The sequence below is a fragment of the Homalodisca vitripennis genome, chromosome 1 (assembly GCF_021130785.1).
Source record: "Homalodisca vitripennis isolate AUS2020 chromosome 1, UT_GWSS_2.1, whole genome shotgun sequence".
NCBI lineage: Eukaryota > Metazoa > Arthropoda > Insecta > Hemiptera > Cicadellidae > Homalodisca > Homalodisca vitripennis.
This window is the reverse complement of record NC_060207.1, coordinates 46,189,316-46,217,223: the sequence shown is the minus strand read 5'-3', so window position 1 is coordinate 46,217,223 and position 27,908 is coordinate 46,189,316. Positions and strand designations below refer to the sequence as shown.

General features: G+C 35.7%; 1 protein-coding gene across 1 annotated transcript in view; it reads left to right on the top strand.

Annotated features, from left to right (window-relative positions):
* Positions 1 to 27,908, top strand: part of LOC124360647 (guanine nucleotide-binding protein G(s) subunit alpha) — a 104,266-nt gene that overhangs the window by 28,856 nt on the left and 47,502 nt on the right. The window contains exons 3-5 of the mRNA XM_046814457.1: positions 2,370 to 2,424; positions 5,728 to 5,847; positions 6,006 to 6,103. Coding sequence (XP_046670413.1) covers positions 2,370 to 2,424; positions 5,728 to 5,847; positions 6,006 to 6,103 — 273 coding nt within the window. The remainder of the gene's footprint in view (positions 1 to 2,369; positions 2,425 to 5,727; positions 5,848 to 6,005; positions 6,104 to 27,908) is intronic.

Here is a 27,908-nt window from a genome sequence, read left to right as displayed (position 1 = left end):
TAACCCTTTAACACCTTCTGTGACACGAGTCATTTACCAAGTTTAGTACAATTGGAATAGTAGTAAGGTGCATTCACTGCAGTCAATGTGTTAAAAAAAAGAAAATCTTAATCCAAACTCTTTTTAATTTTTATTTAATTGGTTATAACCCTTTAACACCTTCTGTGACACGAGTCATTTACCAAGTTTAGTACAATTGGAATAGTAGTAAGGTGCATTCACTGCAGTCAATGTGTTAAAAAAAAGAAAATCTTAATCCAAACTCTTTTTAATTTTTATATAATTGGTTATAACCCTTTAACACCTTCTGTGACACGAGTCATTTACCAAGTTTAGTACAATTGGAATAGAAGTAAGGTGCATTCACTGCAGTCAATGTGTTAAACACTAGAAAAGTATACAATTTATGAGAAAACCCCAAACCACATTAAAATATATATTTATTGTATCTTTAAAATGAGATGTCTTCCATAATTCTACCACCAAAAATAAGTGCTTAACAATGTTTGAGATTATTATTGACCTTATTGGGTAAAACTCAAGGTCATTTCTAAATTTTGATTAAATAACATAACATAAATTCATGGCTTAGTTACCTAAATAGCATCACATACATTCTAGTAGTATTTTACTACTATTAAAAGGATCCTTTTTGAATATTATTTTAACTGGTTTTAACTCGTTTCGTAACTTTATTCTACTATGTAAGCTTGTTTTTCTAATTAAATATATTTTTACGTAATAAAAATATTTACTGATTTACAAAACTGTAATTAAAAGATCATTTTTGTCACAAATAAAATTATACTCAGGTATGTTAGTAACAGAATTTTATTAAATTTGTTAATTTTCAGTTTTGAAAACTGTAATTTAAAAATTACTTTTGTGGAAAATACAATTGTACTCAGATATGTCAATCACAGAATTGCACTGAATTAAGTTATTTTTAATAACATGTTGTTTATGCTATAATATTATAAGTGGGGAAATTCTTGTTTTTGGAATACATTTAAAGATTTCTAAAACCCAACTGGGGTTGGGTGGAACCCAACTTCAAAATAATAATTAATAAAATAATTAAATTGGTCAGTCAGTGTCTAAATTGATTCACAGCATCAAATTCGAAAACAGCAAATTTTGATATTAGAGCCATGTCAAAGATCTTTTTGGAGTTCTTTCCCAGTAGTGACATGATTTTCTGAAATAAACAAAAGTCCTATTTCATTTGGAAAAGTCAAGTGAAGTTTGTAGGAGGAATTGAAATGAACAGTGCGCCATGAATAATTTGATGATTTCGTGCTTTTTTTGCCATTACAGTGGAGTCCCGCTAATCCGAACACGTGTAATCCGAACGTCGGTTAATCCGAACAGGTCCAGGAGGAATTATTTATAACGATAATGAACAGTTATAGGAACTAATTACATAAAAAATGAAAATGGGTGCATCATTTCGTACATAAACAAAGAAAACTTTAATTAAATAGACATACAGTATTTTATTAAGACAAATTGTGTACGGTACAGTACATAAATAATGAAGTTAAATACAGTACCAAATTGAAACTTATAGGTTAAGTATGAGTTAAATTACTGTATTAAGAAGTGAAATCAAACAAAAATTGGACGTACAGTACTGATATTATTATTGAGTACAATATTAATTGTTAAAAGACATAAATTCAGTTATTGTCTTCTGTCACATTAAAGAGAGTCTATTGGATGACGCGTAGTTTCGTACAACTATTGAACGCGTGGACCCATACAATATCCAGTACGCTCACATTGCTTAACAATAGAACTCTCACACTAAATACGGTAAATGTGCTTAGTATTCGCAAACACGTTTATTGGTCAAGAAATACAATGCAACAGTCAGAAAACATGTTTTAATAAACAATTTTTATAATTCTATAACAAAATAGACCCATTCTCAAGTTTAAAACCGTATTTTTCTGTAATTCTGGCTAATCCGAACAATTACATAATCCGAATAGGACTCGGTCACAATTAGGTCGGATTAACGGGACTCTACTGTACCAAATTAATACTACTGATTTTAATTATTTAGCTTATGTTTTATCTGTGATTTAATGTTATAATTACATTTATTTTATGAGACAAATGTTAAACATTTTACAATTTAATGGGGATATTTCATGACTTTTTAAAAGTACATTATTATTTTACATTATTACATATCAAGATCAAAGAATTCACCTTTTTAAAAATACTAACTTATTATTCCAGCTTCAGTGGATTTCCTGTTCATCAGATCTATAGTATACACTTCTGGGTGTAGACTATTCTAAGAGATAAATCATTACTGTACTATTTAATGTGATTATTAACACTTGCATTTTATGTTTCAGAGAGAAACGACAAAAAATAGAAGATATCAAAAAGAATATACGAGATGCAATATTGGTAAGAATTAATATTTTTGATGTATGATATTTTATGATATTGTTTTTAAACCTTGAACTTGGTGATGGAATGATAAAGCAAGTTTAAACTTGGAACAAGAATTTGTCTTATAAATATCTTGACTATATTTGTTGGTCAGCTTAGTAGGCTATTTCTATTCATCAGGTGGCTGTTAAAGAATCTATTAAGAGTATACAATTTATTGTTCATTACAAGGTTATTTAATAAAATGTTGCAATTAGAATCTCTCTCTCTCTTAAAATTCTAGTGCAAACTTTGAAAAAGGTTAAATTTAAATTTTGGGCATGATTACAATTGAAACCATTATTTAGAAAGTTTGTGTTTAGTATAATTTCAGCATGTGTTTTGCTTTGTAAAAACCTGTAAGACGTGTTTCAATATATTTTTATTATTTTTAAACAAACTAATAAACTAATTTGTAACCACAGCTTCTTTCTCATAGAAAGCAATAATTATTATGGTTATTTTTGTAAAATCAATAGGCCCATTTTATATATATATATATATATATATATATATATATATTTATTGAAATAAAATATTGAAATAAATTATATATATATATATATATATATATTAAATTGTATAAATGGCAATAGTCTTATTTAATTTCAATGAATCATACACATATATATGTATATATTTGTACTGTCAAAGAGTATTTTTGATAGATTTGGTTAATGTAATTTTATTATATATATATATATCAAATACAAAAAAATATGTCATGAGTTTACTTTGACAGCCTCAACTTCAATCCAGTATTTTTCATACAGCAGTCACGCAATATTTTGAAACCATAATAAAAGTTTATCAGCAGTATTATAGTCCGGACAGGAGGAATAACAGAGAAAATAATGTTAATAATAAGCCACATTTACTTTACCCATACAACAATATTTGTTGATTTTTCAAATAGAAAATGCATATAACATGAATGGAAAAGTGACATAAAACAGTTAAAGTGCAGAATGTCTTAAATATTCTTCAAATTAAAAAAGAAATACTAGTAGTGGAATGGGCTGAGACTGATGCCCGCTGCCAGTTATCAGTTGGGGCTGCTCACCTCCATGCTCTACCAAACTGATGTCTGATAAACATCCCTCCAGATATTGCCTATCAGTAACAAATCACAGATTTCTGAGGGAATTTAAAATATTATAAATTCATCTATCAATTATGATCTGAACTGATATAGTGGTGCTGATATCAGTTTGGATATTGACCACTTTCTTAATACTTTAATAAATGTAATTTTCTTTGTTATTCCACCTATCCAGATTATAGTATTGCTCATAATTTTTGAATCCACTCAGTTCCAATATTATGCACTCTTGTTAACAGTTATTTGAAAAATATTGAAGGTAAGGTAATAAAAGTAAACTTTTACCAGATATAATTTTAAAATTTCTATTGATTAAAATAAATCATTATTGTAAGATAATAGTACATTATTTAGATAAAAAATTAGACTACATATACATAAAGTTTAAAAAAAAATTGAGTATTTGTAAACGTAATAATAACATAACAAGCACAATTTCACCGAAAATCAGTTGGTCAAAATGTTTTGGTTTCAACTCAACTGTGTTAGATTTGCACTAAATGTAAATACAGTGTTAGCCATATTCCTTATCAGATACTACAAAAAATGTAAATAATAGCGGCTAAACGACATATTTCTCTACTAATGTCAGTCAAGTGAGTTTGTAACACTCTTTTCTGAATACCCTGTATAACATATGATTTCAGTTACAGTAATATCAACTAAAATAATAACTATAAAGATGATAGATTATTCATAAGCTAAAAGAAAGCTTGAGTCAAGAGTAAGTAAAACAGAAACTAGGAACATATCGTCTCTATCTTTATAAATCAATATCCAGTCATCTAAGTTGCTTCATCTGCCAAGAGAAAATTAACTAGTCCCCCCTGGAAATGCAAACAAAGGACAATCTTTAACCATACAGGTATGATGTGTTGTCTGGGTTTCGGCTCTGCAGTCACTGGATTTAAGGGAAGTTTAACCCCCACTTAAACTTCCAAGACACACTCCTATCCACATCAGTACAAAATTTCATTAACATAGTCCATTGAGGGAGTTGTCATCACCATAACTATGTCTCTTGGATTGGAAATCAAGAACTTATGTCTGCATTAGACACATTCCAATACGTTAGCCACGTGTTTTAGGTGAAAATTAATTTCTTTTAGGTGACTGGCAATCTGTAGGCCTGAATTTCTGGACTTTAGCCAGACTGTGTTGTATGGGAGGTCCTGTAAGATTGACAATTCTAGGTTTGACACATATTCTCTTAGTAAGGCCTCTTTGCTGCATACAGCATACTTACTGTTACTAAGTACCGAGAGCTAAGAAGGAGGAGGAGTAGTAGTAACAGTGCCATTTACTGTCCTCATAACCTTGCCAAGTTGTATGTCAACCCTACTAGTTTGTAAACTGTTTGGTCAGACAAGAGCACAATATTGAGTTACGGAGTAATAGACTAGAGATAGAGCTGTGGATTAGCTTCCCAAGGCTGTGTCAAATTGGCCCTGGTTTTGACTTTACCTGTTGTCTTTTCAACGTTAAAAGACTGGTCTGATGTGATTCATAGGTAAACCATATTCATTATGGTTTAGTTAACCATCTCCAAAATGGACATTTAGTTTTTATTTTGTCAACTTGTTATTGAGATGAAAGCATAATACATGCCTTAGAAGGATTAGAGTTTATTTTCTATTTCTTAAAATATTCTTGGAGAATGGAAAGATCTTGACTTAAGTAGCCTTAGTTTGACCTAAGTCCTTGTGTTGGGCTGCTAAAGCAATATAATCTGCATAGATGAAAATCCTGGACTGTATGAAGGCTAGGTCTCAGCGATGTATACGTTAAAAAGTAAGGGAACAAGATCTGATCTCTAAAGCAGACCATCTTCAAGGGTTTTACAAGTTCTCTTCCAATACCATAGGAAGACATTGAAATTGCTGCCTCTCAACATAGAATTGAGAAGCTGCAAAAAAGAGAGCAGAGGCCAAGATTGCAACATTTGTAGGGAAGGTCCTTCCTCCAAACAGTGACATAAGCCGCTGTAAAATTCAATAACATGACACATATCTTGGACTTTCAAATTCTTTTGCAATAAACGCTGGTAATGTAAGAACCTAATTGCAGCAGTTAAGACCAGGTCTGAACCCAACTTTTCCTGGGATTGAGAATGGGAGAGCATCACTGTTAAATAATTCATCACTATTCTTGTTTCATGATGTGTTCCTTTGTTTCAGACTATAACGGGTGCAATGAGTACCTTAACACCTCCTGTACAATTAGAAAATCCAGAAAATCAACATAGGTTTGATTATATTCAGGACGTAGCATCACAACATGACTTTGATTACCCTCCGGTAAGTAAATAACTTGTGTTAAATAACCTTTTTTTTATTATGTAGAGTATATTATCAATACTGATCTTTTTGTAAGACTACAATTTTTCAACTATAGTTTAAATTTTAGTATGTAAGTAATAATAGGAATTTATAGTAATATTTACACTCTTTTTCAGGAATTTTATGAGCACACGGAGATCCTATGGAAGGACAAAGGTGTTCAGGCATGTTTTGAACGTTCAAATGAATATCAACTAATAGATTGTGCAAAATAGTAAGTAAAGCTTTTTTATTGCATGCAAATTATAGATAATACTTTATGTGAAATATAATTAAGAATTTATCTTCAACTACATTCATATCATATTAACTGAAAATACTTTCATACAAACATTGTTTTTTTTTTATAAATGATGCATACATTTACAAGCATTCAAGGTTATTGAATAGTATATCAATATTGTTTTAGTAAAGGCCATGTGTCATAGTGATTCACACCAGCCCATCTTGTCTATATTTCATGCTAACCTGGATCAGACTTGAAGTGTTTGATGTGTGTAATTAATTTTACAGCAGCACATGTGCTCGTCTATTTCTGAACATTAAAGTAAGGAAGTGATAAGGCCTATTTCTGTTATTTATTGCAAGCATGTATGGTTGTTATGCAGTTGTTTTGTGTTTATGTTTCAAACAAACGTAATATTGGTTTCCTTTACAAGGTCAGACACAAAGTGTTGTTTTTCTCAATAACAAGGTTGTGATTGTTGATGTATTATTTTTAATGTAGCAGTTTGTCAGCATCAGTAATAAGAAACCCCAGTTTAACAACAATAATTGAGACCTTACCTGGCTCACTGTGCCAGCTTCCTTTCCTCTCAAAATGTGGGAGGTGTGCAGCATTATAACTGGTGAACCTAAAGTGAAGTACATATAAACCAACGCAAATGTATTTGTTTGTTTAATTGACTTGTGAAAGCTAGTCTCTGATCTCCTATGGTTGGAAATAAGAACTAATCTACACATCAACACTGGTTTATTGGTTTTTATTTTAATTTGTTTTGTTTGTTTCTTATAATATACTGCTTTTGTCAAATCTGGACAGGTGGCGACTGTATTTACAGTATTATAAGTATTGGTTGGTTTTATACATTCATTTATAATTTATTATATCATTTTTGGTTAACTTACATACAAACAAAATTACATACCATATAAATCGTAATAGTGTCCGGCTTCCAGGTATTTCTATTTGTTTAATTGTCTGTTCCCTAAAAAAGGAAAATAAGTACATGTATTTGCATACAAACATTTTTTTGGAATAAAGTGTTACCCACTATATATTTCTTAAATCAGACTAATATTTAGAATAAAATGGTATAATTTTGAATTTGTTGGTGTACACACTTGTAGACGAAATTTAGAAATGCGTCTTTTGTTCTGTCAAAATTGTATGAAGAAAATTTTCAGATACAATGTTTATGTCATCACGTTTTTAAAAGTTATTCTGAAGAAAGTTATATGTAACATATTACATTTAGAGCATTGGTTACATTTCAAATGATTATTCAAAACATTGCTTCCACTATACCTAAAATACTGTACTACTACACATATTGCTTCTAGGATTTAGGGTTAAATGTATAATAATTTAAATTTTTGTTTAAAGTTCCAGACAAATTTTTAAAATTTTGAAATTTCCATTTAACCCTTTTACTGCCAGCATCCAGTTTTTTTGGACATCAGCAATGTACATGTAAACTACTTTTGTCCAGTTTTCCAGATGTTTGCAAAAATAATTATAAAATATATTTAAAGTATCATTAAACTTTAAAATGAGCATCATATTTAGAATTAAATACTTTATCCAAAGATAATTTTTGTATATAAGAAAAACCACATATATGTTTTTGAGTACACTAAGTGTTACCCTCATCAACCCTGCTAAATGTTTGTCAAAAACTGAATGATCACAAACGCCTTCATTGTAACATGACTCACGTGACTTTAGGAGAGTGGGAGTAGTAGTGATGTGCATCCACTGCAGTCAATGTGTTGTAATTGTATTTCATTTTTAAATTATAGAGGCCTGACCTGTAATATTTTGTAATAATTTTTAAATAAAAACCTGTTAGTGTTTTGTTTCAATTCAACAAAAGTGCATTTTATTCTTATAAAGACCCAAAAGTCAATTATTAAAAAAATTAGTTTTATTTATGTGTGTTCCATATTTGTATTCAAGGATAACATTATTAGCAGTATTTCACAAAAACACCCGTAAAAATGTTATTTATAAAATTATATCAATGGTTTAGTTTTCAATTGGATCATAAATTTACTGTATGTCAACTTATGTTTGTGTAATAAATATTTAGTTGTATCTTCAATACTCTTTTCAAAGTAAAACTATTAACATTTTTTTGTAGTTATATTAAAAAAACATTTAATACTGTTGGTAATACTAAAGTTCTTTATAAAAATAAAGACAATTTTGACTTTATATGATCATTAATAAAGATTATATGAATTTTTATTTTTATGTGAAACACTGTAGAAAATGTCTTAAAATAGGATGGCAGTTTCAAGACATGCCTCTGGTGGAAAGTTTGGCAGCTAAAGGGTTAATAATTGTTTTAATAATAACTCTGAGTATTCTAAATATGAGGACTAATAATAGTAGTTTGAAGCTTAACATTTCAGATATTTTATGGAGTAAAATATTAAAGTGTAATAAAAAAGACATGCTTTACTGGCCACAAAATAATATAATGAATTCTTTTAAAAAATTCCAATTAATTACACAATTATGTCAAAATATGTAAGAATTAATTTCTTATTAATAAAAAATCTCTTCCGCTATCTAATCATCTAAAACATATCTAGATATCTTATTCTTTAACTAAATAAAAACATGGCTTCTTAAGAAAAGACCTAAGATGTATAAGGTGTTGGTTCACAGTGAAGGTAGATAAACAGAGACATATTATGGTGTTTAAGTGTATTAAGAAAATAATCATTTCTAAGATTATTTATTAATTTTTGGAAGAAGAGTTTGGAAATGGTTTTATTTAGGAGAATTACTACATAAGAAAATACAACAATAGTGACACATAGTGGTATTTTGCCCTAAATATAACTCCATATATTATATGAAAGTTTATAACACAAACAATTGTTTAGTATATTTTTGGAATATGTAGTTAACGCTACATAACTTATTTCACCATTACATTGTTAATCACAATTTAATTTGTCATGTAAATAAAAACTAAACTATGTTAAAAGCTTACTATCTTGAACAATTTATTTATTCAAGGAAATATTGTTTTTGAATTGTTTTGTTATTGGCATTAATCTATTTCATTCAAACCATTTTTAGATAAAATCAACGAATTAAAATATTTTGTTCTATGATCAGATAATCTAATATTGTATTGATTGTGATTCAGTAGTATTGTATTGTGTATTTAATCCAGGACATGTGAGAAAAATAATTTACTGCCACTATAAACAGAAAAGTTCCAGTACTATCCTCATGAGACTTGTATCTGAGAAATGTTCTCAAAAACTTAATAGAGTACTAAGAGTTTAATATTTTATGGATATATAGTGTTGTCATCTTATAAAAAATTTCAAATGTTTAATGGTATTCAAACTTAATAGAGTACTAAGAGTTTAATATTTTATGGATATATATAGTGTTGTCCTCTTATAAAAAATTTCAAATCTTTAATGGTATTCAAACTTAATAGAGCACTAAGAGTTTAATATTTTATGGATATATATAGTGTTGTCCTCTTATAAAAAATTTCAAATCTTTAATGGTATTCAAACTTAATAGAGTACTAAGAGTTTAATATTTTATGGATATATAGTGTTGTCCTCTTATAAAAAATGTCAAATCTTTAATGGTATTCAAACTTAATAGAGTACTAACAGTTTAATATTTTATGGATATATAGTGTTGTCCTCTTATAAAAAATTTCAAATCTTTAATGGTATTCATACCATGTAACTATATAACTCACCATTTACAACCACTCTTATCATGTCCAACACACATATGTGAATTTTTGTCTTTCTTGGCTTCTTTCTTGGAGAAACATATTTGTAATGAAAGCTGATATCAAAAAGAGGTATCAAAAAAGACTAATTTTGTCATTCTTAAAGTATTTCACCTGATGACAGTCTACTTGTAACAGTCTGGGTGTCCAAAAAAATGTGAATATATACTTGTGGATTTGTCTATTGTGGGAAGAATTACTAACAATGTTAAAATGCAGTACAGGTATAGCTAAATATAACAAAATACTTTCAAAAAAGGTTACTGTTATAAGAGTAACAAGCGCGCAGAGTTATAATTTCATACCTTGAATCGCCATAATTATAAATATATGAATATATTATTCTGAATAAATAAGAAAGTGACTACATAAATGAAAGCTTGCCTGCATGGTGAATATCAAACTATAATGGCTTAGTGCTAGAAATCTACCTACCACCTACTGCACTCTATTGAGAAGCTATTTTATTAGCAGAATAAGTTTCATATTACTAAACAAACAATCACACCAATATTTTTACAAAATAGTAGCTAATAAATGCCCTTGATTGTTTTTCTGGGACTGTAAATACCAACTAAATTAATTTCCTGTTATCCTGAGGTTAAAGGTAATTTGCTAGAGAGCAGTAATTAGCAAGCCAGTAATGAATCACTTTAACTATTCTCTGCTCCAAGTCTTCACCCATCACACAAACCCAGCAGATATTAGTTTCTGCAATCCTCGAAAACTTTTTGCTGTAGTCATTATAATTATATTACTTTGCACATCTGTTCTCATGGCATTTTTAATTCATCTGTATTACAAGTTCATATTGCCCAAATGAAGCTTTTTCTACTTGGTGATTTTTTTATAGAAGAGACATAATATAGATAATTTATTTTCATACTAGGATAATATTTATAGTACACGGTTTTTTTGTTACAGAACTACTATTTCGTTTACCTATATTGGTCTGAGTTAATTACTTTTCCATTCTATAGTGTTGTTGTTTAAAATGATTAAATAAAGTCCCTTGCAGTATCTATTCTTTAAGAATGTTATTTGAAATATGTAAGTTATCTTAGTTAAAGAACCAAAATTTATTTATTTAAATTTAATAACTCGTATAACTTAAATTGACATGACCATGAGAAAAGATACATAGGCCTAAATACTGTTGAAGAAATTATCAATCACCTTTGAGGCAAACTATAAACGATAATTTTTAATCAATTTATTAAAATGAGATTAAATATAGTATATTATTATATAAAACAACAAAAATAATTTTTCTATTGAGTAGGAATCTTTATTATTATATAATTGTTTATTAGATTTGAACGTGAAGCTGCAATATTTGCCATTATGTCACCAAAACTAAAACAATGAGCCATTAATAGGCTGAGAGTTAAAGAGTTATTGGGCTAAGAGACTAGGGTGGACAAGAGGCTATATTCCAGATGTAATGACTATTTTTCTCATATCGTTTGGCTTTTTTTTTTGTCTGTGGTAAATTCAGTAGTAATGCCTACTCAACATATAAGACTGTAAGTCATCTTAGACTAGTTTGCCAAGAGTTCAGGGTAGCCTAGGGGTTTTCCTAGATGTAAGGAATGGTCCCATTCCTATTATCTGCACATTTACCAGTCTGTGGTAAACCGAATAGTAGAGCCCATCTTAATAGATGATTTACAGTGGTAGTCTATAGTATAAATGTATTCTATGTATGAAGAAGTATAGCTAATATACTTTTCCGTTTTAAAACTTTGTTATCACACAATCATGAGTTGTTTGAGTGTTAGTTGTGTTATACTATTGAAATATAACCACGAAACCAACATTTATTTAATAAAAATAAATACAAATTCTGAGTGTAAAAAATTGTCTCCTGTTTCAATTTCTTAGAAAATAAAATATAGCTTGTTGTAAAAATAATTTCATGAAAGGAGGAAACAAAGTAGGTAACCTAATATCTATCTATATACGTATATTTTTAACCGTTTGGTCTTAATTTTTATTTTCAATTGGCTAGTTCCATTAAAGGAAATTTTGATTTATTTTGAATTAAAACTCCTTTGTCGGTCAGTATATAACTAATACCAAATCAGATTCAAATTACTATTTACTTATATTTAAAACTGTATTACTATATTAAGAGTTTATCTTATTTTGAGAATGTGTGGCAGTGGTGGCCAGGTGCTAGGCAGTGGCATAGCTGTGACAAGTAGTTATGAGCGAGTAGTGTTAGCTAGCCTTATCTCAAGATAACTGTAGTAGTCACTTGGCTAACCTTGTCAGCCACTCTCTCCTTACCTCAATACAACTATTACACTGCTACTGTCTACTGGCCAAATCATTTTCAAAATTCTAGTTCAATTTTCTATCAATTATAAGTCCAAAATTTGTTTTGTTTCTTTTAATCAAAATGTATATAGTGAAAACTAAAATACTCCAAATAAGTAATACATCTACAGCTACTTGGACATACATAAAGACGATTTATATGCTTTTAAAAACATACACTTGATGTTTAACATTTTTTATGTTATGTATGTTAAAATCCCGCTTTAATTTCTTTAGCAGGTTTGGGTGGTACTCGAGTTCATATCACATTTCAAAAAAATTATTCAGTATTTCATCAAATCAAGTTTTTATTATGGGCCTAGTGAACATTCTGATTTTCTATCACACTTGATAGTGTGTGTCCAAAAGTTTTGTTGGTTTTTTGATAAAAATGTTCATGTTGTGAATGTTAATTACTCTAAATGTGTAAAAAGTATAGGTATTGAACATTTAAAAGCTTGAATTTGTGCACAATTCAATTTTATACAGTTCAATATTTTTACATTGACTATTCTTAAAATCCTAACTTTATTTTTAAAGTAGTCTTTGGTAAAAAGTTTCATCATACAATTGTCGAAAGACCCTGAATTTCAACGAAACCAATATAATCAGCAATTATATGGCCTCTGAATTTTGATCTATGTTAGCCTGCAGTGCACACTGTAAGTGTATGTGTACACTAAGTGTCTTCTCTTGATGACCTGCGAGCGCAGTCAGGGGCACTTCACACACTTGCACCAAGGGCTCACACTTGTCCACAATACCTGTGTGTTTGTGCGTACATACATTGTACATATTTTTTATCACATTCATCATAAATTCACCAATAAAGAGATATATAATTTTTTTATAATATTTTGTGATAAAACGCAATGAATTTGTTATTTATCAAACAGTTTTTTCAAGCAATTTTATTTATTTTTGAGATCAATTTTTAGTATCTTTGATGTAAAAAGGTGTAAGATTCTCTTTAATATTTAATTATGTATACTGTATTAAAATTAAAACCTACTGATGTTTAACAAAAATAATGTACTTTCATTTTCAATTTTGTTGTAAAATTAAATAATTTTTTACACAAATTAGTTGGTGAATTGCATGATTTTGGATGTATTTTATTAATTTTTGTCTTCAGGTTTATTTGTTTCTTATTTGGGCAGGGGAGGATGTAACGATTGTTTCCATCAATAAGTAAACAGTCCTAGATACAAAATATTTCAACATGTTACTAAATATGGACAAATACAAGAATTTTCCTAGGTTTGGAAAAGAGTCAATATAAGGTTCAGGGTACGAACAGCAGAAGCTCTATCCTAGCTCTGGAAAAGAGGCTAAATAAGGTTCAGAATGCATGCTGGCACAGGCTGTGCCCTAGCTCTGAAAGAAAGGCTGGATAAGGTCCAGGATGCATTCTTGTAGAGGCTTTCCCCTAGCTCTGAAAAAGGGGCTGGATAAGGTCCAATATGCATATTGGTTAAGGCTTTGCCCTAGCTCTGAAAAAGAGGCTGGATAAGGTCCAAGATGCATATTGGCAGAGGCCTTGCCCTGACTCTGAAAAAGAGGCTGGCAAAGGTTCAGGATGCATGCTGGCAGAGGCTTTGCCCTAGCTCTGAGAAAGGGGCTGGATAAGGTCCAATATGCATATTGGTTAAGGCTTTGCCCTAGCTCTGAAAAAGAGGCTGGATAAGGTCCAAGATGCATATTGGCAGAGGCCTTGCCCTGACTCTGAGAAAGAGGCTGGATAAGGTTCAGGATGCATGTTGGCAGAGGCTTTGCCCTAGCTCTGAGAAAGGGGCTGGACAAGTTTCAGAATGCATTATAGTAGAGGCTTTGTCCTAGCTCTGAAAAAGAGGCTGGATAAGGTCCAAGATGCATATTGGCAGAGGCCTTGCCCTGACTCTGAGAAAGAGGCTGGATAAGGTTCAGGATGCATGTTGGCAGAGGCTTTGCCCTAGCTCTGAGAAAGGGGCTGGACAAGTTTCAGAATGCATTATAGTAGAGGCTTTGTCCTAGCTCTGAAAAAGAGGCTGGATAAGGTTCAGAATGTAAGCTGGCAGAGGCTTAGTCGTCCCAGCTCTGAAAGAAAGTCTGGATAAGGCTCAGGATGTGTGCTGGCAGAGGCTTTGTCCTAGCTCTGAAAAAGAGGCTAGACAAGTTTCAGAATGCATTCTGGTAGATGTTCTGCCCTATCGCCGAAAAAGAGGCGTCAAGGTTAAGGATGCATGCTGGTGGAAAATTAATTACATGTAGGTTACTATAATTGCGTTGTGTTTGAATTCAATTTAAATTAAATCAAAATACATAATCAATATAATGTGTATGGATAAAATTTATATTACCTATTTATTACATATTATACTGGACTGTAGTGAAGGGTGAAGGACCTGTCCTGAGCTATCTATAATGGCTTGGCAGTGTGCGTGCGTGAACGAACTGTAGTCTAATCTAACCTCCTTGCCTGGGCATTCAAAGTGTAGTGCAGAAATATTTAATAATTGTATTCCATGCATGGTGGTGTTACTTTAATAATATCGTATCATTTATTTTCATCATAAAAATTCGATAATGCATTGTCTGACAATAAAAAGTATTAAACTATTTGTAAGGACTGCAAAACTACAGTACTTTGCTTGATTTATTTAGTTATTGTAAATGGTGTTGATGCCATGCGTAGGTTATATTTAAATTATTTCTTTTTACATTGGAATTCCTATGTTTTTAGTAAATATTTTTGTTGAAAATTGTTAGAGACAATGTGTAAATTCGCAAAGGATTGGTAGAATTTCCAATATTTTAATAATTTTGTCCTAATTAAAAATTGGTGTACAATGCAGTGTGACTGTGACACGTTAGTACTACGTTGTGGGGGGTCGCGAGCGCGGGCAGACAGTTGCTGTACACGGCGGCCAGGAATGCTGTGGACTCCTGCTGGTACTATTGATCGGATCCACCCACCAAACCCTCCCCTCACCCCCCGCCCCGCCAGCTCGCGCCCTCTGCCTCTGCCTCGCCGACACCTACACCCTACACCTTACTACTCGCTACTACAGCTCAAGGACCCGCCGCGGTGCCCGAATAAATAGACCCCTTAAAGTAAATTGAGCCTCTTTCCGATCCCTCTTGTTAAGTAAGAAGATGTCGGTTTCCTCTTTCGGCCTTTGTACCTGAAGGCTGCAGGAGGTACTAGCAGATTCGTGTACAGTAATTCCGTATACCTAGCATTAGGGATGAGTGCTCGTGTCAGGTCAGGATCCCACCCTTGCAACCCGGACACGAGACGATACCACGACTCTGTCTGTACGAATCATAATTAGTCATATTTTAATACTTTCAGAAGTTCTTGTGTCCTTTACACATTACTTCTACCTCGATTATGCCGTTTTAAAAATGTTATTACGTTATATTGTTATTTTTGTGGGGGGGGGGGTTTCCTCGGAAGCATCTAAAGGACGTTCAGCTATTGTTCCTGAATCTACAGTTCTAGTTATACAAAGTCGTTTTGAATTTATTAACCTCTTAAAGCCAATTAAATTCCATATTTGTGTGTATCTTTTAATGTTTTCATAACTTGTCAATTGATTGTAATATTGCATTTGGAAGTGCACACGAGATGGTGCCAGAAAATAAATCTATTGGCCGATCATGTTTAGTTCGCCATTCATATTCTTTTAGTAACGAATCATAAATAAAACAAGGTCATACGAAAAGGATATGGTAGTAGACCTAGTGAGTGACTCCCCGAACATGGCCTTGGGTAAACGAGAAGCCTCCTATGTTAAAACCCCGGAAACCTTTTACAGCAACAAACTAAATCCTAAACGTGCAATTGGAAAACGTGAATCATGTTCGAATAGCTTCTTTTAAAACCCTTTATTATGTGTATACATCCTCTTTCATTTTGCCATGTTCCGACAAGTTGGTTTTACACACTTAAAACCCCTCTTCACCGGATCTAGTTTTCGTAATGAAGCATTCTGCCCTTCTACAGTGCAAATTGGACGAAAATTATTCTGGCTTAGAGTGTATCCACTTTTACAGTCCAGTACATCTCTAAGAGCCTAAATATGTATAAATGCAATAGCCTAATTTAATTTCAATAAATATTGAATCGCAAAAAGTACTTGCTCCGCCGGGACTCGAACCCGGATCTCTCACTTGCCGGGTGAATGTGCTACCATTACACCACAGAGCCCTCAATATTTGCGATTCAATATTTATTGAAATTAAATTAGGCTATTGCGTTTATACAAATTTAATGAATGTAAACAGAAGTCATTTGACAGGTATTTGGTCTTCCGATCATATGTTAGTTTGGTTATTTAAAAACACATATGTGAAAGAAACGGCCAAATACAAAATAATTGAATCGTAAAAAGTGAGGGCTCTGTGGTGTAATGGTAGCACATTCACCCGGCAAGTGAGAGATCCGGGTTCGAGTCCCGGCGGAGCAAGTACTTTTTGCGATTCAATATTTATTGAAATTAAATAAGAGCCTAAATACTAATACAGAATGTGTGATTGACAATATTTGTTTGTTTGTGATAAAAGGTATACATTATATCATCGCTCTTGATCTCGTTTTATTGTTCTGAATTAATTGAGATAAATGTCCTTCTATCCGGCAGCAGACTTACGGTACTACTGTTTCATACAAATAACCTAAATTTTCGCATTTAAGATTAATTTGGGCGTTAGTGTCGTACCAAAGTGAGTCTGCCATCTTATCTCTCCACACCAACACGGTTTTCGACTGCCACAAACTTGACATCATTTTAAGCGTGGCTGGCGGTTGAGCGACGAGGTCAGATTGATACTGTACTATCACCTTGACTTCGACAATCTCTCTTGTCAGCTCTTTTTCGGTAAGTTCCCTCCTTGCTTTTGGGCCTTCTTCTGTCGTTCGCTGGATCGGGTTTTCATTTAATCTGGTGGGTTTTATTCGGAGAGTGTTGTTGCTAGTTCACAAACGTCTCACGGTTGTAATTTATTAGCGACAACATTACTGTTACTCAGAGTTTTTCTTAGTGATACTCAAATCTCTCCATTGATCACCGGTGTTACATATTTATCTCTACAATAAGATATTGATTCTTCTGTAACTGGAGTGAAATCAACTCCAGTATTCAGCAAACCAAGGTATTTTTAGTCATTAAAGTAATCCCTGGTTTGTATGAAATTAGGTATACAGTAGTAGTGTCAAGAGCATTTACATCTTTCAGTATCCTGCCGTTTTCATAGATTTCAAGCTGACCTTCTCCGAACGTGTAAATAGTGTTCCGAATTCTCAACGACATGATACATGTACGATGTTTGACTATTAACTATCGGTCCGATACCACGGAATACGCTTCTTCTTCTTCTTCTATGGGGCGGCCTACTGCCATACACTTAAGTCTCAAGGGTTTTTTGCGCACCCCGGAAGCACACTATGAGACCTGTCAATCTATGATTTCAGCAGTTCCACAAACCGCCGAAAACAACCTATCAGGTCGCCCTGGGGAAATTGACCACCCTTGTCCAAACTATCAAATATGGCATACCGCCCCCTTGCTATTGAAGGGCAATCAAAGAGAAAGTGTTCGGCAGTTTCATCCTGCTCGTCACACATTCTACAGAGCGGATCCTCCTGAAGGATGCCGACTCTGTGAAGATGCTTCCTCAGGTGACCATGTCACGTGATAAGATCTATAACCCGAGAAGACATTGATCTATTTAGTGAGAGAAGGTCAGACGCCACTCTGGAGGTAACTGTAGGACCATTCTGCTCAATTTTCATGCTCGGATGCTACTTTTACCTTCTCTCATGTTCAGCGTGAACCGATGTCGAGTCATCCCCAAAGGATTCACACCTCGGAATACCGCAGAACGGTTGAGGGCCTGTCATAATAATTGATGCTGAGCCCCGGTTGGCCAAGGCATCAGCTTTTTCATTCCCAGAGATCCTCTTATGACCAGAAACCCAACAAACAGTCACATTGTTGTTTCTGGAAAGGGAATCAACGACTTGATAGCAATCCCAGACAAGTTTGGATTTGAACACACAAGAGTCCAGCGCCATCAGTGCTGCCTGACTATCCGTGAAAATATGTATCGTCTTACTCCTATATCGCAGACAAAGATTGTCACAAGCACATTCCATAATGGCTTCGAAATCCGCCTGAAAAACTGTAGGATACGGACCCATAGGGACCACCAGCTCCCTGCATGGGCTCACCCCGACAATTCCAGCGCCTGTGCCGCTTTTTGTTTTAGAGCCGTCTGTAAACCATTCAAGCTCCGCTGGTGGAAGAGGTTTCCTTCCCTCTGACCAATCATCCCTAGAGGGTATAAAAATCTTAAAGGGTTTGTCAAAGGAAAACTTTTGTTGGCATCTGATCCTCCTGAATCAGGATGTTTATTATACAGTGCCCACTGCAGCAGCCCGACCAGAGTCCTACTTACTGAAGTCATTAGGCACTCCTTCTGGCTATAGTTTGAATAACAATGTCCAGAGGGGCGAGTTTGAGACAGCAGTCTAGAGCTGCACAAGGAAAACCCCCAGTGATAGCAAGGCAAGCGATCCTTTGGATGTCTACCAGACAAGCTACTGCCATCTTGGCCTCCGTTTTTGGCCACCAGACAACAGCTCCATACATTAGTGCAGGTATGACGAAGGAATCGTAAAGCCAGTACAAAAGCCTTGGCTTAAGTCCCCAAGACCCACCTATCACGCGTCTGCATTGAATTAAAGACCATTTCCCCCTGGCGATGACCCTTTCTAGATGGGGCCTTTAGTTTAGAATCCTATCTAGGATCACGCCCAGGTACTTGACCTCGGACTCTCAATGGAAGAACCTTTGAGTAGAAATAGACCAATCCCTCCATCTTTCGCCTCCTGGTAAAGGCAAGATAGCATAACCCCCATAGCAGCCTTGTTGGGGTTGACAGTGAGGCCCACCCCATCACACCAGTTTCCCACCATGTTTAGAGCAGTATTGGTCAGTTCCGTGATTGTTGTTTTGAACTTGCTACTCACAAGAATCACAATAATCATGTGCGTACCCCTGTGCAAAGACACCGCTCGCTACTGTTCAAAGAAATTAGCAGGTCGTCTACAACTACGTTCCACAGGAGAGGAGAAAGGACCCCACCCTGTGGACAGCCCCTCATAGTCCTTGCACTGTCACTTGCTCCCATAAGGGTGGTAACAACTACCCTGTCTGTTAGCTACCAAGGCCCTTATCCAGTCACATATTTGACCATCAATACCACGTCTCGAAGCCGCATTGATAATCGCCTGAGTGGCCGTATTGTCAAAGGCTCCTTCGATGTCCTATGGCTACCTCTTTTGCTGCCAGCGTCTTCTCAATCCTGCTTACCAATTGATGCAGGGCCGAGTCGCATGACCTTCCTGGAGTGTAGGCATGATGCTGATTTGGATGTAGAGGTCGCTCTAAAAGAGATCCCAAACAAGCCTAGCAACCATCTTCTCTATGGTTTTGAGAAGAAAGGAGAACAGACATATCGGCCTGAAAGACTTGGGTCGATCCAGGCTAGCTTTCCCCTGCTTCGGTATAAACACCACTCTGGATACTCTCCAGGACAGTGGAATGTACCTGAGGGCCACAGATGCTCTCAACAGTCTGCACAGCTGGGGAAGGAGAATATCCAGTCTCCGCTGCAAGCAAACCGGTCTCCCGCAGGAGCTTTATAGGAACTAAAAGAGTTAATTCCCCACTCGATCCTTCTGAAGGTTACGACACGGTGTGCCAGACTCCGTTGCAAATGAGTGGCGCGCCCCATAGGTCTCCCTTCACTGCCGAATGGTTGATCATTGTCATGAACAATACAGTCCGGAAAGTGTGTTCCCATCATAACTTTTACAAATCTCTCCAGTTTAAGTAATCTTGATTGTCTTTGAAACCACCAAGCGACGAGTTGGGATTTTTGGCTAAAAGTTTGCCTTGCACAGCCCTCCACACTATCGATGTCGGTGCGTAGTTTATTCCAGTCTAATCTCTTAGCCGTACGGCTCTTGCGGTTGTACAGTGCAAGAGCCTCGTGGTAGGTCTCCCTAGTACCCCAAGTTTTAGCTCTCCTGAAGAAAGCCCTGACCCTCTTCCTCAAAGAGGCCAGTTTAGAGCTCCACCAGGCTACTTTGGATCTACTCCTGTTGAATACAGGACAGCTGAGAGCCCACAATTGCAGAGGTCAAACTGCCGGCAGATTTGTCCAGCTGCACCGTGTTATGAATCCGTTTCCCATTAGTACAGTCAGATTCTAGTTGTGCCCTGAGATTTGCCTTGTATGATACCCAGTTTGTGTATTTTGGATTCCTATACTGAGCTTTTTCAAGCATTAATTCTCTGATTGTAAAGCAGATGTGAGCATGTTCAGAGAGGGAGGGCTCGTCAGACACATGTCAGCCGTGTATCCGATTAACCATACCCTTCCGTCATCATGGTCACATCTATCACCTCCCTACGCGTCCTCGTGCGAAACGTGGTTACATTTCCCACATTTGTAATCACTAGACTACGGGACATTATAATATATTCCAGAAGCGATTTACCCCTGCTGTTAGTGTTGGTGTCGCATCCAACCACTAGCTCTGAGCCGCTCCTCCCAACATGGTCCACCAAGGCAGCCATCTCTCTGAAGGGCGTAGAATCCACATCATCATACGGGAGGTATGATGCAATCAGCAGGGTTCGTCCAGTCCCAGCCCCCATCAACCTGACTGTGGCGATATCCCTGCAACAAAATTCCAGAACAGGAATGCTGTTCACCTTGTTGCTTACATCAATAAAGCTCTGGCATTATTAACCTGGGCACTAACAATTTTGACCCCTGTCATAGAAATTCTTTATATATTACCCTTACAAATCCAAGGTTCCTGTATCAGGGCTACACGAAAGTCTTCCGACAGAAAGCGTCTGCAAACACAGCTGAAGCAGCTTTATTGTGCTGCAGATTGACCTGAAGGACCTTGACCCCCATGATCAGCCGTCGTCAGTTGGACCTGCTCTATACCAATGAACACCCTCCAGTTCCTCCCTTTAAGAGTAGCTGAAGACTGCTCATCAACCAGAATCACCATAGTTCTGGAACCTCCCATGTGGACATCTCCAACAACCTTCCAGTTAGACGCGGAGATCCCAGCATTCTGCCTACCAGTGGCCCCAAGAATAGACCACACCTATCCCCCCACACCGACCCCCATCCCTGGAGCCAGACCTCGCAGCCAATCTCTGGTCTCGTCATTGCCACACAGCATGACGAGAGCTCCCCTTTCAGGAAAGCACCTCTTAAACTGCAGGCACACACCCTCCCCTGAAAGTACCTCGTCAAGGATGCGTCCTCGCAGCTCCAAGGCCTCCTCCTCCGAGAAGCGCCTCCCAAGAAAGTTCTCAGGGACCAAAGCAAGCTTGTATCCCGTCAGAACTTCCCGAAATGTGTTGCCCACTCCCCCCTCCGTTCAGGGAGGTTTAATTGCCAGTTCGCTCTATCTGCTCTGGAGGTGCGGTTGGACGCCTCTTCGGCAGGGGCTTTTTTCGCCGAAGAATCGCCCGAGCACTCTCTCTTCCCACTCGGAGTAGAGTCAACACCTACAATTCCCCCCGGTGTTAACTCCCTCTGCTTCCTCAGTTTCTTTCTTTCGTTGGCTGACATCTTGTCCTTTTGCCTCCTCCATTCACCATCCGGAAGCCAGGTGCCATCAGCTTTCTTTTGCTCCATCGCCCACCGCTTGCGCAATTTGAAAGGGAGCTTGAGGTTGTAGGCCAGTTCACATGCTTCAGCGTCTGTGTCCATCGATACAACCTCCGCATCTGCACCACCAACTGCTAAGTCGTCGTCGATGATAGTTGTGCATGATGAACAAGCAGAGACATTCAAAGCCAGGTTGCCGGATGCAACTGCCTGTTGCAAACATTTCAGATCAAGATCTGTTGGGTTTTTTTTGTAATTTCAGACTCCATAAAGGTCCCCCGAGTACCGAGGAAGTAAAAAGTCCGCCCAGTCAGAGCCCCGCATGACCAGGTAAGGCTATTTACGCTTGGGGGGGGGGGGCGCCCAAGCCCCAAGGGCTCCATTCGCGACGCACAACCCCTGCGCCATGCATCCCTTAGGCGCGGGTCGCCTCACACTCTAGGATTGGGGGCCTCCCAGTCAAATTAATTTGTGTGGTGCGATTTTGGACAGACCAGCAGAGACTGATCACCACTGACTGGCACCACTACTGCGCGGCGCCGAGGGCCGTCACCGCGCAGAGTGCACAATCGGGGCACTAGCCTAGATCCTGGGGTTCTGTCAACAGCAGGGCCACCTCATGTAGGACGCCTAATAAGCGTTTATCCGAGCCCAACCGTTGGTTGGATTCGGATCCCCCATTGGTCTTGAGCGACACCTTGGTGTCACCCCTGGAGAGGTACTTTCCCAATTCATTGGGGAACACCCGAACTAAGGTCAGTCCATCCCCTAGACTCCACGGAATACGCTATTCCGAGTGTTAATAAAATACACCAACAGTTTTAAAACTGCGTAGTTGGTTTGAAATAGACAAAAGTATTTTGTCACACAACTATGCCATATTTCGCATTTAGCATTTGTCTATGTAACTAAAGGAAGTTAGGTGCTAAGCTACATCAGCCTAAATAGTTCGACCAAAGATATGTAAATATACTAGTCGTTTCATGTCATGCGTGTCATACTTTCACGTCATATTTCGTGCAAATATGCCTTTAGGGAGTTTGGATTGCTGACCCTTCCCTGTCTCTATATTCTCGAGGTGGCCTTGTATTGCCGACTTATATGCGAGTTGGTACGGGGCACGGATGTCCACCAATATGGGATTAGAGGCAGGAATAACTTTCGAGTCGAACAGCACAGAACGACAGCTTTCGAAAACTTGCCATCTCAAGTTGGAGTCGGACTAATCAATAGGCTCCCTGAGGGCATCATACAACTCAATGAAACACAAAAATTCAAAACTCGATTAAAACATTTTCTTATGTCAAAGGCATTTTACTCAACTGATGAGTTCATCATGGGCCGCTGGGATGAAAATTTTTGAAATTAACAACAACCCCGAAATCCCCGGTTCTGATACATACAAGAATCGTATTGCATTGTATGTATTTACCTTGATCAACATCATTTATCTGATGTACTTATGTACTTTATACAGTTACGTTGACGCATGCCATGCAATATTATAATTGATTCACGCAATAAAGAATATTATTATTATTATTATTATTATTACCTGCGAGCAGCACCTAAATGTCCCGCTGCCCGTTTGATTGTTTTGTGGCCGATTGTCTTTGAGCTTTGGGGCAGCTCCTGCCGGGCGCAAGATAATCTGTATGTCGGGAAGAACCATTCTGAGGTACCTAAACTGAGGTTGTTGGTATTTGCCAATACGTGGGTGAATACATGGGCTATGCGTATTATGCGAGTTTATTAGATATCGAACAAAAATAAAATTTTCATGGAAATGTGCGACCTTGTTCATACATTTTATGTGATGTCGCACATTTGGCATGAAAATTTCCTTGGTTGTTCATTTACATTCATTATACATGACAGACTACGTAAACTGTAGTTAATATGATGATATCATCAATAAGTTAACTAACCTCCTCCTCATATGGTATATTGTGGATGGGATGTGTCAATTGTTTTCTTAGACAAAAAATAATCACTTGCATTAATTATATTACTTTCTTAGGCGGTTGTTTAAATAGGGTTGAGCTCTTTTTAGTTCAATATATATTTTTATTGCTCGGTGTGTTATTGTATGGAATATTCTTTACATGGATAAGAAACTTTGTTATATAAAAGGTTGGAGTTACTGTTAAAACATGTAATAGGAATGTTATTATTAAAACGAAAATTGTATAATTCCGAAGCGATGCCAATGTCCAGTTATTGAGCACTCTATTGCAAAACGTTATTTAAATACCACATCTGTATTGCTTAAACTCTAATTTATTTTTCTAATACAGTTTTCTAAGGGTTGGGCTAATCTTTTAGCCTAATTCTGTGAAAGGCTTCAAGCAGTGAGAGGGTAGGAACCTCAAAAATGGCAGTGGTGGATCACTAGGAGCAGATTTATCAGTAGTTACCGAACATAACTGTCTATACAAGTTAGTTATTACGCGTAGTACAGTTAGCTTGTCACATATCTCCTTCACATCGGAACCGTGTGTCACATATGCAGCGACCGACGCGAATCAGTTGTATCTTAATTACCACCCCATCGCTTGCGGTGGCAGAGTCACCAAGGACAAGCACTCGGCAAAAGACTGCTTGCCGATTCTAGCTCCGGATTCACCAGATGGCTGATGGGGCTGGGGAGGGATCGGGTTAAGCAAGTGATTGCCTTGATCACTGGACACGGCCACTTCAGGAAACACCTAAACACTCTAGGTTTACGAAATGAGGACTCGGAGTGTAGACTCTGCAATAAGTCTGAAGAGACTGCAAAACACATAATACTGGACTGTGAGAGACTGGGAGCAAGGAGAAGGGCTCTTTTCGGTGATAAACAACCAGGCGACGAACCAGATGCTAGTATCGGGGAAAAGCTTCTTAGCCTAATTAAGGGCACGAAGATAGGCTTACCCCTCTAACATCAAAGGGGCACACAATAAGCTCAGGTTGACGTGTGAGGATCTAGGAATCCACCCCAATATCCCAAAGGGAAAAAAAAAAAAAAAAAAAAAAAAAAAAAAAAAAAAATATATGAAACTGCCTAAATTTTGGTTCCATTTTATCATTAATAATGACTATTTTATGGTCTGCTTAATTTAGTTTACTCTAATAAAGCACAACTGAGGATAATCATGTTTCTTTCTCCCATACCCAGAAAGTAGCAGCATTTTTTCAGGCAAATTGGTGTTGGACAAAGCATTCTCAAATCCCATAATAAGTTCGTTTTAGTTAAGTTCCATGGAAAGATACTATTATTACAATGTTAAGTTCATCATAATTTTTCATGGTCTGCCTAATTTTTACTACTGCTATGAAGCATAATTGAGGGGGTGCATGCCCATGCATCTTTCTGCCTCAACTCAGAAAGTAGTAGCATTTTTAAGGCAATCTGCTGTTGGCTAACATATCCTCAAGTCTCAAATTAAATTTTTTTTAATTAAGTTAACAAGGAAAACTATTTTCATATACAAATAACTTAATTAGTTGATTTTTCTTCAATGTCTTTGATATAATCTTGATCAAATTGACTTTTATTTTCAGATTATTAACGTGAACACATAAAATGCCTTGTAATTGCATCTTCAATGTCTCTTAGGTTTTAGAGTTAATAAGGACTTGCAACGATTAAAAGAAGTATAAGACGACACGTTTAAAGTTTTCTAAGCTCAGTTCAACTCAGATTGATGTTAAGTGTGGTGGGAAAACTACAGTAAAAGTATGCATTGAGAGAGAAATATGAAAACAGTTATCAAAATGTCAACAAATAACTCTTAAAGAATTAGGTGTTCATCTAGAAGAAGGTAACATTGTACTATAATAGTTGACAGTGTTTCAGAAGCTAGTGTTAGTTTAGAAGCCGCTGAAGTGAGCAATGCAGTAATTTTACTAAAACGCAATACACATGCAAAGCCCTCTGGTAGCAGCCTTCAAATTTATCTTGAGCCTGACAGAGCGACAGCAGAGGAAGTTATTTGGGCTCTCGCCAAAGTTCAAGTTTACTCATCTGAAATAAGCTCTATAATTCAAAGCCAGTACTTAATGTAAACATTAATCATTAATGTTCCCGGTCAATAGAATAGCTGAATCACTTCAAATGAAAAAGGACAAACTCGGAATTGCATTACCTAAGATCTTGGTCCACATTTTTTAAATGAGTTCCTGCAAGACATAATTAAGTGTGAATTTTATGGTGTTTCATTTGACGAAAGCTTGAATTCTACCTTTCAAAATAGATAGATGGATCTGCACATACAGTACCCCAGTACTGGGTCCCTATCCCAGTCAAAGATTTAGAGTTTCCTCGATATTTGACAAGTATTTTTACAAAAGGCTACAGCAGTATTTTTATTGGAAAATTGAAGAAGTTATGCAAGTAGAAAGTAATGGGCCCAATGTAAATTTAAAGTTTTTGAAAGATCTCAAGATTTTTTATAAGAAGTGCTGACTGTGATAAATCTCTAATAGATGTGGTATACGCTTGCTCCACATAGTTTATGGATAATTCAGCACAACTCATGCAAGCCTGAATGGAACATAGATAGCTTTTAAAAAGTGCCTACAAGTTATTCAAAGACCAACCTCTATGCATAGGAGCATTTTCTGAACTTACCAGATCTAGTATATTGCCAAAAAACTCTGTAAAGTTCGACGGTTGGAGATATTCAGGCTGTACTTGACACAGCGATAAAGGCTTTACCTCGTCTTCAAAGGGATTGTGAAACTGAAAGATTGTCCACATTCCAGAACTATAAGATTGTGGTTCAATTTTTGACGGATCCTTTCCTTCTTGCCAAACTGAATTTCTTGTACACTGTCTCTATTGAATTTGAAAAGTTTCTGTCCAATGATCCAATGTCACTATTTTCGTACAATAGCCTCCACAAAATCCTGACTGTAGGAACAAGATTTAGTAAGAAAGATTTCAACGTACATTTGAAAAAGGGGAAGACATTTCCTCTGTAGATTTGAGTGAAAGTAAATATAGTCTGACACATGCCAACAATATTGACATAATTTTTGGCGTCTCCTGGCTCTTGAAAAGATTAAGGATTTTAACAAGCTACAGTTCATATTGAGTTGCTTACTTGGTTACAATGTTTAAGAAACTAGTTGTGAAATCTCCCCTCAAGAAACCATTTGTAAAAGCATTAACTTGATAGTCTCCTGATGTAGCTCTAACCTCATCAAATTGCTCCTATCCTATGTTATCACTCAGAGCTCGAGTAAAAGTAAGAACATGGATGTCAGGTAAACTCAGAACTTGCCTGGACTCTTTGTGGAATAAGATATCAAACTTAGAAGAAACAGATAAGAGTAGTGAAAGCATTTTGCTCAAGAAGTTCCTCAAGCTAACCCTGATTATTTTTCATGGCAACGCCTCAGTTGAACGAGGAGTTTCTGTCATTTGTCATTTCTTAGTAGGAAATCTATATGAGGATGTACTTATTGCACAAAGACTTGGCAGGGTTTATGACATCATTTTAGCATCTGATAAAGACGTTAAAAGTTTTGATTTTCAAAAATATGATTTTTTTATTTTCGAAGATTATGTTCCAGAATAAAGGAAGCAACCCAGAAAAGAAAATCAAAAGAAAAAGGGAAAGAAAGGCGAAAAACAAACCAGTGCAGATTAAACAATTACAATAAAATATAAAATGATCATTGAACTGAACTGAGAAGAATTAGAACAATTTAAAGAAGAAATACGAGAAAAAAAGAAAGATCACGAAAATATGTAGTTTTTTGTGTAACTCAACCAATCAACTAAAGATACAAAATTAACTAATTGAAGACTTGCACACAGTTGCATTTGTAATATTAGTTAATTCATTATACTCTTTGTGCAACATATCTTAAATGTTTTACTTGTTTATTTGAATTTGTGTGTTTTTTACCTACAATATTATGTAACTTGATATTATTCAAAAATATTTTATATGATAAAATAAGGGGTGGGTGAATGAGAACTTTTCTCATTTTCTTCTTTTTTGTTTGATGAAA